At 45.6% G+C, this 13,070-nt stretch overlaps 1 protein-coding gene across 4 annotated transcripts in view; it reads left to right on the forward strand.

Moving 5' to 3' along the window:
* SLC2A9 (solute carrier family 2 member 9) overlaps positions 1 to 13,070 on the forward strand; it is a 203,679-nt gene that overhangs the window by 111,131 nt on the left and 79,478 nt on the right. For 3 of the 4 annotated variants that reach the window (XR_014053398.1, XM_081489056.1, XM_081489237.1), the window contains exon 8: positions 6,692 to 6,802. The exons of the other annotated variant lie outside the window; for it this stretch is intronic. Coding sequence is in view for 2 of the 3 variants with exons in the window: in XM_081489056.1 (XP_081345182.1) it covers positions 6,692 to 6,802 (111 nt within the window). In the remaining variant the exon portion in view is untranslated. The remainder of the gene's footprint in view (positions 1 to 6,691; positions 6,803 to 13,070) is intronic. 4 annotated transcript variants of the gene reach the window in all.

The following is a 13,070-nucleotide window of genomic DNA, read 5'->3' on the forward strand; positions in this document are numbered from 1 at the left end:
GTTCAGGCTGGATTTAGAAAAGGCAGAGGAACCAGAGATCAAATTGCCAACATCTGCTGGATCATCGAAAAAGCAAGAGAGTTCCAGAAAAACATCTACTTCTGCTTTATTGACTACCTTTGACTGTGTGGATCACAAAACACTGTGGAAATTTCTTAAAGAGATGGGAATACTAGACCACCTTACCTGCCTCCTGAGAAATCTGAATGTAGGTCAAGAAGCAACAGTTAGAACTGGACATAGAACAACAGACTGGTTCCAAATCCGGAAAGGAGTATGTCAAGGCTCTATATTGTCACCCTGCCTATTTAACTTATATGCAGAGTACATTGTGTGAAATGCTGAGCTGGATGAAGCACAATCTGGAATCAAGATTGCCAGGAGAAATATCAATGACCTCAGATATGCAGATGACACCACCCTCATGGCAGAAAGTAAAGAAGACTTAAATAGCCTCTTGATGAAAGTGAAAGAGGAAAGTGAAAAAGTTGGCTTAAAATGCAACATTCAGAAAACTAAGATCATGGCATCTGGTCCCATCACTTCATGGCAAATAGATGGGGACACAATGGAAACAGTGAGAGACTTTATTTTGGGGGGCTCCAAAATCACTGCGGATGGTGACTGCAGCCATGAAATTAGAAGACGCTTGGTCCTTGGAAGAAAAACTATGACCAACCTAGACAACACATTAAAAAGCAGAGACATTACTTTACCAACAAAGGTCCATCTAGTCAAAGCTGTGGTTTTTCCACTAGTCATGTACGGATGTGAGAGCTGGATTATAAAGAAAGCTGAGCACTGAAGAACTGCTGCTTTTGAACTGTGGTGTTGAAGAAGACTCTTGAGAGTCCCTTTGACTGCAAGGAGATCCAACCAGTCCATCCTAAAGGAAATCGGTCCTGAATATTCATTGGAAGGACTGATGCTGAAGCTGAAACTCCAATGCTTTGGCCACCTGATGCGAAGAACTGACTTATTGGAAAGGACCCTGGTGGTGGGAAAGATTGAAGGCAGGAGGAGAAAGGGATGACAGAGGATGAGATGGTTGGATGGCAGCATCGACTTGATGGACATGGGTTTGGGTGGACTCTGGGAGTTGGTAATGGACAGGGAGGCCTGGCGTGCTACAGTACATGGGGTCGCAAAGAGTTAGACACAACTGAGCGACTGAACTGAACTGAATCTGGGCTCAGAGCCCAGCACAGCCTATGCAGTGGGAAGAACATGCTGCAGGAAGCACAGGCCTGGGTCTCTGTCTGGCTCTTGCCTTGTCAGCTGTGTGTGGTCTTTGATCCTCTGGCAATGTCCCCTTCCAAGCTGTTGAGAGGTGGAAATGAGTTGCATGTCATTTGCATGTTACACTTTGTCTCTAGAACACGTGTCCTGAGTTAAGAAGGACGGTTTTAGGGCATCAGAAGCGGGGGGTCAAGGAAGCCCAAATCCTTCTTCTGTGCTCCTTTCCCACCAGCTCCTGCAAAGTCCCTTAAAGTTCTGTTACGGAGTCCAAGCTCACTCTGCTTACCCAGTCCAAGGTCACTCTGCTTGCCGCACGACTGGCCAATGAATCCTAGAGACTAGGTGTTGAGGCAAGGAAAACAACTGGAAAGCCAGCTGACAGAAAAGATGGCAGGCTAGCACCTCAAAATAACCACCTTGTCAGGGCCTGGTTGCCAGGTTCTTTTATGGATCAGAAGTGGGGGGTGGAGGGGAGGGGAGGAAATAAGGTAAAAGACTATTCAATCCTTACAAATGTCCCCTAGAATGGCAAGCCTCGGGCAGGGGAATGTGTTAGTTTCACTTCCTTATAGTCTTTCACAGGTGGGAGACTCAGGTTATCTCCCTGGGGCAGGCCATTATGTATGTTTATAATAACAAAAAAGGGTTAAAGCCACAGAAGCAGATCCAGTGTAAATTTAAAATTAACCCTTCCCAGTTACAGGTCCATCCCACAGGAGGAGGCTGGATGGAGGCAGATACAGAGATGCTTCCACCCTGCACGTGCACACAACTGTCCCATGTCCTCCTTTACCCAGGAGCGGTGGCATCTCCAGAGAGAGACGGGACGGGAATCTTCCAGACTGATCCCCACTGTTTGTTGTGCACCCATTAGAGAAAAGATGCTTTAAAAAATTTTCATTTAAAAAACTTTCACCACCACCCTGCAAGACAGAGTATGATTACCTTCTTTCAGAGAACGGAGATTCAGAGACGTGAAATCATTTGCTTCCAGACCCTCAGGTCACCAGAGGCGGCCCTGGGATTGAAATCCCGCCTTGCCCGCCTCCCAGCATGGCAGCTCCTTCCACTCCACCATCTGCCTCAGTGGATGGAGACAGTCAGGCAACCAGAGAGAGCGCGGCTGTGTTGGGTTGAGGTCAACACAAATCATAGTCCGTGGGAGGGTCCGCCGCGGGACACGCTCCAGACTTCGTGTCTCCATGCAGTTCAACGCCCTCAAACTGCCAGATCAAATAAACCTCAGCAGAAGCAGAGGCAGAGGCAGTTACCATCCAGTCCTGTAAAATGATGCAGGGAGAGAGACATGACTTTGTAGAGGGAGCCGAATGAGACAGGGAGCTTGTTTGATGTGCAGGCCCTCCCTGTGGGGACAAGGCCAGTCCAGCAGGTCCTCCTTGCTGGCCCTGGACAGGGAGACCGTCCAAAGGACCGATTTCTGCCTGTCACTGCAGGAATGCATTTAAGGATAAGAGGACCGGGGACTTCCCAGGTGGCTCAGTGATAAAGAACCCACCTGCTAGTGCAGGAGACATATGAGACATGGATTCGATCCCTGGATCGGGAAGATTCCTTGGAGGAGGGCATGGCAACCCACTCCAGTATTCTTGCCTGGAGAATCCCATGGACAGAGGAGCCTGGTGGGTTACAGCCCATGGGGTCACAAAGAGTTGGACTCAAGTGACTTAGCACACACATAAGAGAGGGCCACTTATAACTGTCCCTGTGAGTCTGTAGTGTTCTGCACCGTGACTCTTCACTAACATTTAAACGTGACTCTTCACTAACATTTAAACCCGTCAGGAGTGCCCGAGGCAGTGTTGCTCCAGGGAGAGTTGGAGGCAGGGAAGAAGCTGGGGTGGGAAGGGGCGTGAGGGGCAGGAAGGAGCGTGGTGCCAGCTTCCACGGAGAACACAGATCATGTGAGATCAGAGACTGGAAGCTTCTGACAGAGGAATAGGTCAGGGGGTGGGGTTCAGGGCTGACGCTGAGAATAACACCAACATCAGCTCCACCTTTGCAGCGGGGTGTCAACTGAAAAAAAAAAAGTCACAGCCTGAAAGTAGAGTTGTTTTATTTGGTGGAAATGTTAAAGACTCCAAACTTGGGAGGCGGCATCTCAGTAGCCCTGAGAAGACTGCTCCAAGGAGGTGGGAGGTGGAGTCAGGCTACAAACAAGTTTGCACCAAAGGGAGCAGGCAGTCTGAACATCAAAGATTATTGTGAGGTAAGGAAAATCAGATATCAAGTTTATGAATTTAGTGTTCTTCCATGTATGGGGAGATGAAAGCCTCTGGGCTCACTGAATTCATTCCTTTCGTATGCACCTCAGTTATCTGGGGCCAATTCTTGTTTCTTGATTGCTTACATCCTCAATTCCCTGTTCACCATAACGAATGGTAGACTCAGCAGATGGCTGCTTCTTGCATTCCCCAGAGTTCCCCAGCAATCACCATCATAGGGGCTGATGGTATCTGCTGGATCGCTGGCATTGTGTTCCCTTTGGGGAGCTCTCATTCACATTTACGAAATCGCAGATGGTTGTGACCTTTCTTGCCCATGGATATGGCTGGAAATATTTCATTTCACAAGTTCAACTGGGCATGGTCGGAGAGACCACTGACTGTTGAAAATCCATGAATTTGGGTGAAGATTAAGAAAGGCATCTAAACTGCTCTGATCCAACCCTGAAGATGTGCTGGGGATCACAGTCACCTTCAACATATAAACAAATCCAGTGGAGACTGAGGCTTTTGGGAAAATTTTGGCTTCTGTCATAGCCCTAGGAGCTCTAGGAATTAATGAATTTATTAGGAGTCACTTCTCTACCCTATGGATGTGACTGCAAAGATACAGTATAAGATTCTAATTTATTAGCTCCCTCAAATGAGAGACAGACACAAACAGGAGTGTCTTTCTTTTATGTGAACATGAAAACCCATTTTTGCTGCCAGATGTAGCAGTGCTCACAAGCTCAGAGAATTATGTGCAGTAGTTTTTACTGGAGTCTCTGTGTGTGTGTGCGTGCATGTGCATGCTTGATCATGTCCAACGCTTTGAGACCCCATGGACTGCAGCCTGCCAGACTCCTCTATCCATGGGATCTCCCAGGCAAGAATACTGGGGTGGGTTGCCATTTCCTCCTCCAGAGAGTCTTTAGATGTACATGGTTTTCTATCATTTAGCAAACTGTTGCTTTTCAAGGAAATGGCTGGGATTGAGAGAACACAAATGATTTATGTTCAGCCTATTGATCCATGGGGTCGCGAAGAGTCGGACACGACTGAAGCGACTTAGTAGCAGTAGTAGTAGTAGTATTGATCCAACAGTGTGGGGCAATGAATAGTGACAATTCTTACCCAGTTCCTAACATCTCCCAGGAAGGGTGTGTGGTTATCCTCTTTTGACCAAGAAGAGGAAGGACTCTCAGCCGGATAGAGAAAATTGTCTGAGGTCACACAGGTAGTTCAAGGTGGAGTCAGGTCTCCAAACTCCAAATCACTGATTTTCTGATGCCCTGTGAGTGTCTGATGTCATGTGACTCTCTGTTAAGGTTAGGTTTGACCTCATGTGGCTGAACAGGTGGCTTTCATCTCATAAGAGTTCTGTCTATAGTTATGCAGCTTGAGAGTTGTGGAACTCGCAGGATCTTCATTCACTTTGTACCCATTATAGATTTGACAGTTTTCCAAAATATGATAGTAACATGTCTTGTGGATCAGAGACCATCTCTTACTCTCAGAATGTTACCTTGGGGGCTAAAAGCAGTGTGGTCCCAAAAGGGCTGCTGAAGCTGCAGCCATCACATTCACCATCCTAACAGCAGAAAAGTTCAGTTCAGTTCAGTCGCACAGTTGTGTCTGACTCTTTGCGACCCCATGATCTGCAGCATGCCAGGCCTCCCTGTCCATCGCCAACTCCTGGAGTCTACCCAAACCCACGTCCATCGAGTCGGTGATGCCATCTAGCCATCTCATCCTCGGTCGTCCCCTTCTCCTCCTGCCCCCAATCCTTCCCAGCATCAGGGTCTTTTCCAATGAGTCAACTCTTCACATGAGGTGGCCAAAGTATTGGAGTTTCAGCTTCAACATCAGTCCTTCCAATGAACACCCAGGACTGATCTCCTTTAGGATGGACTGGTTGGATGTCCTTGCAGTCCAAGGGACTCTCAAGAGTCTTCTCCAACACCACAGTTCAAAAGCATCAATTCTTCGGTGCTCAGCTTTCTTTATAGTCCAACTCTCACATCCATACATGACTACTGGAAAAACCATAGCCTTGACTAGACAGACCTTTGTTGGCAAGGTAATGTCTCTGCTTTTAAATATGCTATCTAGGTTGGTCATAACCATCCTTCCAAGGAGTAAGCATCTTTTAATTTCATGGCTGCAATCACCATCAGCAGTGATTTTGGAGCCCCCCAAAATAAAGTCTGACACTGTTTCCCCATCTCTTTCCCATGAAGTGATGGGACCAGATGCCATGATCTTAGTTTTCTGAACGTTGAGCTTTAAGCCAACTTTTTCACTCTCCTCTTTCACTTTCATCAAGATGCTCTTTAGTTCTTCCTCATTTTCTGCCATAAGGGTGGTGTCATCCGCATATCTGAGGTTATTGATATTTCTCCCGGCAATCTTGATGCCAGCTTGTGCTTCTTCCAGCCCAGCGTTTCTCATGATGTACTCTGCATAGAAGTTAAATAAGCAGGGTGACAATATACAGCCTTGACGTGCTCCTTTTCCTATTTGGAACCAGTCTGTTGTTCCATGTCCAGTTCTAACTGTTGCTTCCCAACCTGCATACAGGTTTCTCAAGAGGCAGGTCAGGTGGTCTGATATTCCCATCTCTTTCAGAATTTTCCACAGTTTATGGTGATCCACACAGTCAAAGGCTTTGGCATAGTCAATAAAGCAGAAATAGATGTTTTTCTGGAACTCTCTTGCTTTTTTGATGATCCAGCAGATGTTGGCAATTTGATCTCTGGTTCCTCTGCCTTTTCTAAAACCAGCTTGAACATCTGGAAGTTCATGGTTCACGTATTGCTGAAGCCTGGCTTGGAGAATTTTGAGCATTACTTTACTAGCGTGTGAGATGAGTGGAATTGTGCGGTAGTTTGAGCATTCTTTGGCATTACCTTTCTTTGGGATTGGAATGAAAACTGACCTTTTCCAGTCCTGCGGCCACTGCTGAGTTTTCCAGATTTGCTGGCATATCGAGTGCAGCACTTTCACAGCATCATCTTTGAGGATTTGAAATAGCTCAACTGGAATTCCATCACCTCCACTAGCTTTGTTCGTAGTGATGCTTTCTAAGGCCCACTTGACTTCACATTCCAGGATATGCCTCTGGATTTAGCAGCAAATCTCAGAGACCATCCTGTACCTGAATTTAGTTTAGGAAACAGACACCTCTCACTGACCCTTCTGCATTCTTTGTCTCTCCTGCATTATAGATTTGGTTCTACACCAACAGTATCTTTGGAAAAGCTGGAATCGCTCCCGAAAAGATCCCATACATCACCTTGAGCACAGGTGGCACTGAGACTCTGGCCGCCATCTTCTCTGTAAGTAAACCGAGGGTTATTCCTGAGAACATCATGGGGTTTAAATAACACTGTGGGAACCCCCAGGGGACAAACCAGCATGCCTTTAAAGGAACTTGCCCTTTGTCACTCCGAAGGTGTCTGAATTTGGGGAGTTTATCCTGCAGTTATCACAGATGTTTCAGCCATCAGAGGACATTCTTACCTACATCTTGTTTCCCTATTGTCTCTTTTTTAATAAGTAACTCCTTTCTTTGAACTCTCACCTAGTACCAAATGACACACTGTGATGGGCACCCTGTGAAGAGGGCCGTAGCTCCCTGAGAGGCCAGCTCAGGGTCCGTACAAACCTAAGTTCTGTTACCATGACTTAAAAACCATCGCTGTCATCACCACCCTCAAACATGTAGGAGTTTGCCAGGCAAAGGAGAAAGGCCCCTTCAGTCCATTGGTTCAAGAGGGAATCTTTAATAATAAGCCACAGTGTTCAAAAGAAGAGAGTCAGAGCTCATCACTCTTTCTCAACTTGAATGTGTAAAACAAACATTGAGGGGAAAATAAAACCTTAGGGTTTTCAGAATCTAGCAGCAATCGCACAGGTTTTGCAATCAGACCAAACCAGGATTGAGTCCTGGCTCTGGAGCTTCGTGACTGTGTGGTGTTGGACAATGCATCCAGCCTCCCTGTTCTTCAGTCTCCCCCTTTACGAGCTATCCCTTTCTCTTCCACCTTGACCTTGATGAAGTAGCTCGTTTATTTCCACTTGTGCTCACTGATTTGCGCTGCCAAGATTGATGCCAGTGCCAACAGGTAGAGGCTTCTAATTGTATTCCTGCCTCATTTTCAAAAGACAATTTAATTTTCTCCTTGCTCTTCATGGAGCATTCTAACAAGATGCTTTGAAAAACGCATGTCATGAAATTGTTGAGACCCGATGCTTGTCCCCTTTTTCCACTCATGGTCTTTTTGTTAGGAAAATATATCTTGATGTTTCACAACCTGGAAGTTTCGCAAAATTCTTGTCTCAATTTACAGACTGCACTCAATTGTCATTAGTAATTTTTACATTGATCAGCAAGAAAGCACAGTCAGCCTAGAATGAAAGTGATGGGAAAATTACAGGATTTGTTTTTTGAGGGTTTTTGTGTAAAATATTTTGTTGCTGTAAGAAATCAACTTGAGCTCATTAGAGTAAATTCATAAAATACAGAAAATAGAAACAAAAAAGAAATACCTACAATCATACTACCCAGGTAAGTTTGGAAAAATTTCTTTTGTTCTCTAGACATAGACAGCTATATTATTCTAACTCAGTATAATGCTATCTTTAGCTCAAAATTGCTAATTATTAGAGAGATGCAAATCAAAATTACAATGAGGTATCATTTCATACCAATCAGAATGATCATTAAAAAGTCTAAAAATAACAAATGCTGGAAAGGGTGTGGAGAAAAAGGAACCCTCCTACACTATAAGTAAGAATGCAAATTGTTGCAGCCACTGTGGAGAACAGTATGGAGTTTCCTTAAAAAGCTAAAACTGGAGTTGCCTATGATCCAGCAACCCAGTCCTGGGCATATATTCAGAGAAAACTGTAATTCAAACAGATACATGCACTGTTAACAATAGCTGATAGTAGCACTGTTAACAATAGCCAGGACATAGAAGCAACCTAAATGTCCATCCACATAGGAATGGATAAAGCAGATGTGGTGTGTGTGTGTGTGTATGTGTGTGTGTAATGGAATATTACTTGGCCATAAAAAAGAATGAAATAATGCCATTTGTAGCAACATGGATGGACCTAGAGATTATCATACTAAATGAAGTAAGTCAGGCAAATATCATATGATATCATTTATATGTGGAATCTAAAATATGACACAAATGAACTAATTTACAAAACAAAACAGACTCACAGGCATAGAAAACAAATTTATGGTTACCAAAGGGGAAAGGTGTGGGGAGAGGGACAAAGTAGGAGTTTAGGATTAGAAGATACACACTGCTATATATAAAATAAACAATGAAGTCCTACTGTATAGCACAGAAAATTATATTCCACATCTTGTACTAGCCTGTAATGGAAAAGAATATGAAAAAGTGTACATATGTATAAGTATATACATATAACTGAATCACTTTGCTATATACCACAAACTAATACAAAGTGTAAATCAACTATAATTTAAAAACTCCTATCTTTAGACTACTTTTTTTTTAGACTACTTTTAATTCTGCTTTTTGTTCACCTAAACTTATGTCCAAATGATTTTCCATTTTATTATTTATTGTTTGAGTAAATTTTTATTGATGGTGATGGTTTAGTCACCAAGTCTTATCCGACTCTTGTGACCCCATAGACTGTAGCCCGCCAGGCTCCTCTGTCCATGGGATTTCCCAGGCAAGAATACTGGAGTGGGTTGCCATTTCCTTCTCCAGGAGATCTTCCCAACCCAGGGATCAAACCCAGGTCTCCTGCATTGCAAGCGATACTTTATTGACTGAGCCACCAGGGAAATTTTTATTGAAGTATGACACATATACAGAAAAAGTACACAGATTGTTGCCCCCTCTGAATTAACACTAGTTGTGAAAGCTGTATCATTCTTCAAGAATTGGCTATAAAACAGTGTCCTTAACCGTTGTCTACAGGGTGAGGTTGTTGAGAATCTCCACTCAAATGGCAGGGCCACGCTGCCCAGAATCTGATTCCAGCTCCACCCCTTATAAACTGCATGACACCAGTGAGATACTCAACAGCTCTGTGACTCAGTTTCCCCATTTCTATAATAAGGACACCATCCCCGCCTCATGCAGAAGGAATGAGGATTAAACAAGTGGGCACATACTTAGTGATGCACACAGTGCCGGGCACGCGATGTGACTCAGTGAGTGTGAACTGTTCTAGTTCTGGCTAGGTAGGTTGCCATTGTTCATCACTTTCAATAAGGCTGTGATGGACATTCTTGCAGAGAGCAGGACTTTTCAGAGTCTCTTGCAATCTTTCCATAGCTGAGGAAACCAATTCAGTTCAGTTCAGTTGCTCAGTTGTGTCCGACTCTTCGTGATCCCATGGACTGCAGCACGCCAGGCTTCCCTGTCCATCACCAACTCCTGGAGCTTGCTCAAACTCATGTTCATCAAGTCGGTGATGCCATCCAACCATCTGAGGAAACCAAGACCAGAAGAAATGACTTACTCAGGGTCCCACAGCAGTAGGTCAGAACCTGAGGGCATGGGGTGCACTAACATCTAAGACCTCTCTCTTCCCAAGACCCTGAGTGCTTTACCTGAGGTCTCAGGAAGGTACACATCAGTCCTGGCAGTCCAGTGACTGTTTGAAAAGGAGCCAACAGAGGGCGTGGTGATGCTTCCAGCCTCTGTCTCTCCGGCTTCAGGTGCCCACTCTGGCTGGCAGATCATCTTCAGTAAAGCCGACAGCCTTTGATAAAGTCCTTCTTATGAGGACTAGTCCCAGGAAGGAGGAAAATGACTTTTCCCTCCGGGGAGAGAAAGAGAGGACTTTTCTAAGATCCAGCTAGGGGTCACAGCCTCTGAAGAGTCTGCCCGCTTCTCCAAATTTGGATTCTGATGGGCCACCGTCCTTTGGATCTTGTACATTCCAGAGGTGCAGGCATCTCAGTGAGGGCCCAGAGCAGGGACATTGGCTTCATAGTGTTGGTGGTGTATATGTGCATGCTAGGTCACTTCAGTTGTGTCTGACTGTAGTCCACCAGGCTCCTCTGTCCAAGGGATTCTCCAGGCAAGAATACTGGAATGGGTTGCCATGCCCTCCTCCAGGGGATCTTCCCGACCCAGGGACTGAACCCACATCTGCTGCATCTCCTGAATTAGCAGGTGGGTTCTTCCACTAGCACCACCTGGGAAGCCCGGGTGTTGGTGAAAGTGAAAGTCGCTCAGTTGTGTCCAACTGTTTACCACCCCATGGACTTCCATAGTCCATGGAATTCTCCAGGCCAGAATGCTGGAGTGGGTAACCTTTTCCTTCTCCAGGGGATCTTCCCAACCCAGGGATTGAACCCAGTCTCCTGCTTTGCAGGTGGATTCTTTACCAGCTGAGCCACAAGGGAAGCCCAAGAATGCTGGAGTGGGTAGCCTATCCCTTCTCCAGGGGATCATCCCAACCCATGAATTGAACCGGGGTTTCCTGCATTGCAGGCGGATTCTTTACCAGCTGAGCTCTCAGGGAAGCCCCAGGTGTTGGTGGACTTACTCATTCATGAGTTCATCCATGCCGCAAGTGGCTTATATCATGCTTATGCTTCAAGGTCACCAGTAACATTATTGTGACCTAAGGAGAAAGCCATAGAAACAGACATGTGCCTTGTGTAACACTGGGATGAGCTCTTGGGGTTCCAGGAGGACTTCCTGGAGGAGGGACCTGAAAGGCTGAGAGCTGAAGGACCAGCAGGAGTTAGACAGGTAAAGTGCAACCTGCCCCATGGCCCTGTGTCCAAGCTCCCAAGCTGCACTCCCTGCTACTTTATCTTCTAGGAGAGCTGAAGATGCAGACTAGTTCATTGGAAACAGTCCTTAAAATGGTGGCATTTACCCTAATCCCCAGAAAAATAATGATATTAAGTTCAGCATGAGGCTGGGAGTCTGGAATGGAACAAATGTGTCGAGGGGAGAAAGAGTTTGGATTCTAGGGCATGCGGCTCTGAATTCAAATCCTAATCATCTATTTACCAGCTGAGTGGTTTGTAGGAAATTGCCCAACATCTCTGGATTTCCTTGCTCATCTTTAAAATGGGTACATAACCATGCCCACCCATGGGAGGCAGAATATCAACTCCCCAAGTGTCCACTCCCTAATTCCTGGAAACACACATATGCTATTTTACATGGCAAAAGAGGTTTTGCAAATGTGATGAAGTCAAAGATTTAGAATGGGGAGGTTATCCTGGATTATCCAGTGGGTCCAGAGTAATCACAGGCACCCTTACAAGAGAAGCAGGAGAGCTGTATTCAGAGAAGGAGATGTGATGGTATAGCAGAGGTGGTGTGATGTTGACTCTGAAGATGGTGGGAGGGGCCGCAAGCCAAGGAGTGTAGGCAGCCTTGAGAAGCTGGAAAAGGCGAGGAACAGATCCAGGAGGGACACAGCCTTGCCGACAACTGACTTTTCAAAAAATAATTTTATCTATTTATTTATTTCTGACTGTGCTGGGCCTTTGTTGCTGTCGACGGGCTTCTTCTGTAGTTGCAGAGAGCAGGGGCTACTCGTTTCAGGACAAGTGCTTCTCACTGTGGTGGCTTCTTTCGTTGTGAAGCACAGGCTCTAGGGCACACAGGCTTCAGTAGCTGAGGCACCTGGGCTCCACAGTTGCTGTTCCCGGGCTCTAGAGCACAGCTCAATAGTTGTGGTGCATCGGCTTAGTTCCACTGCGACACGTGGGATCTTCCTGGCCTGGTGATCAAACCTGCATCAACCGACTTTTGCTCCATGAGACCTATTTTAGACTTGTGACCCCCAAAACTATGAGAGACTAAATATATGTTTCTTTAAGCCACTAAGCTTGTGGTAATTTTTTACAGCAGCCACAGAAAACTAATGCACCACCTTACAGAATTTGTCACGGAAACAAAACCCAAAGTGCATGGAAGTCCACTGGGCGGTCCTGACAGTCAGTATTCAGGACATCTTTTGCCCCTTCCCTGGTGGCTCTGATGGTAAAGAATTTGCCTGCAATGTGGGAGACCCGGGTTCAATCCCTGGGTCAGGAAGATCCCCTGGAGAATGGAATGGCAACCCACTCCAGTGTTCTTGCCTGGAAAATCCCATGGACAGAGGAGCCTGGTAGGCTACAGTCTGTGAGGCCATAAAGAGTCAGACATGAGTGAGTGACTAACACTTGCCCCTTCCCAAGTTTTTATTACCTTGTTTCCAAATATATACTTACTATTCCTCCAACCCTGGGCAGTAATTGCCTATCAAAAGGACTTGCCAAGTTTTTTTTTTTTTTTCCTTTCTTCTCACTGAGATTTTTGACAGTCTATTAAAATGGCTTTGGGCCCTAAAAACACCAAGAAAGACATTTTTGTTCATTTGATCTGCAATTAATTTCGACTCCTGGCATTGCTGGTCAGCTTGGGCAGCTGTAAATAACTGCAGAAAGAGCTGGGTTTCCAAATTGCTCTTCTTGACACAGAATTAACTCTCTGATGAGCGAAGGTCCAAGGAGTGTCACTCAGGCCACGTGAGCCCGAGGGTCCGCCGCCACGTGGCCGGCTTGTGTAATGTGAGGCATTCCATTAAGAGGCA

This window comes from Giraffa tippelskirchi, chromosome 1 (genome assembly GCF_054371585.1).
Source record: "Giraffa tippelskirchi isolate mGirTip1 chromosome 1, T2T-mGirTip1v1.2.pri, whole genome shotgun sequence".
Classification (NCBI taxonomy): Eukaryota; Metazoa; Chordata; class Mammalia; order Artiodactyla; family Giraffidae; genus Giraffa; species Giraffa tippelskirchi.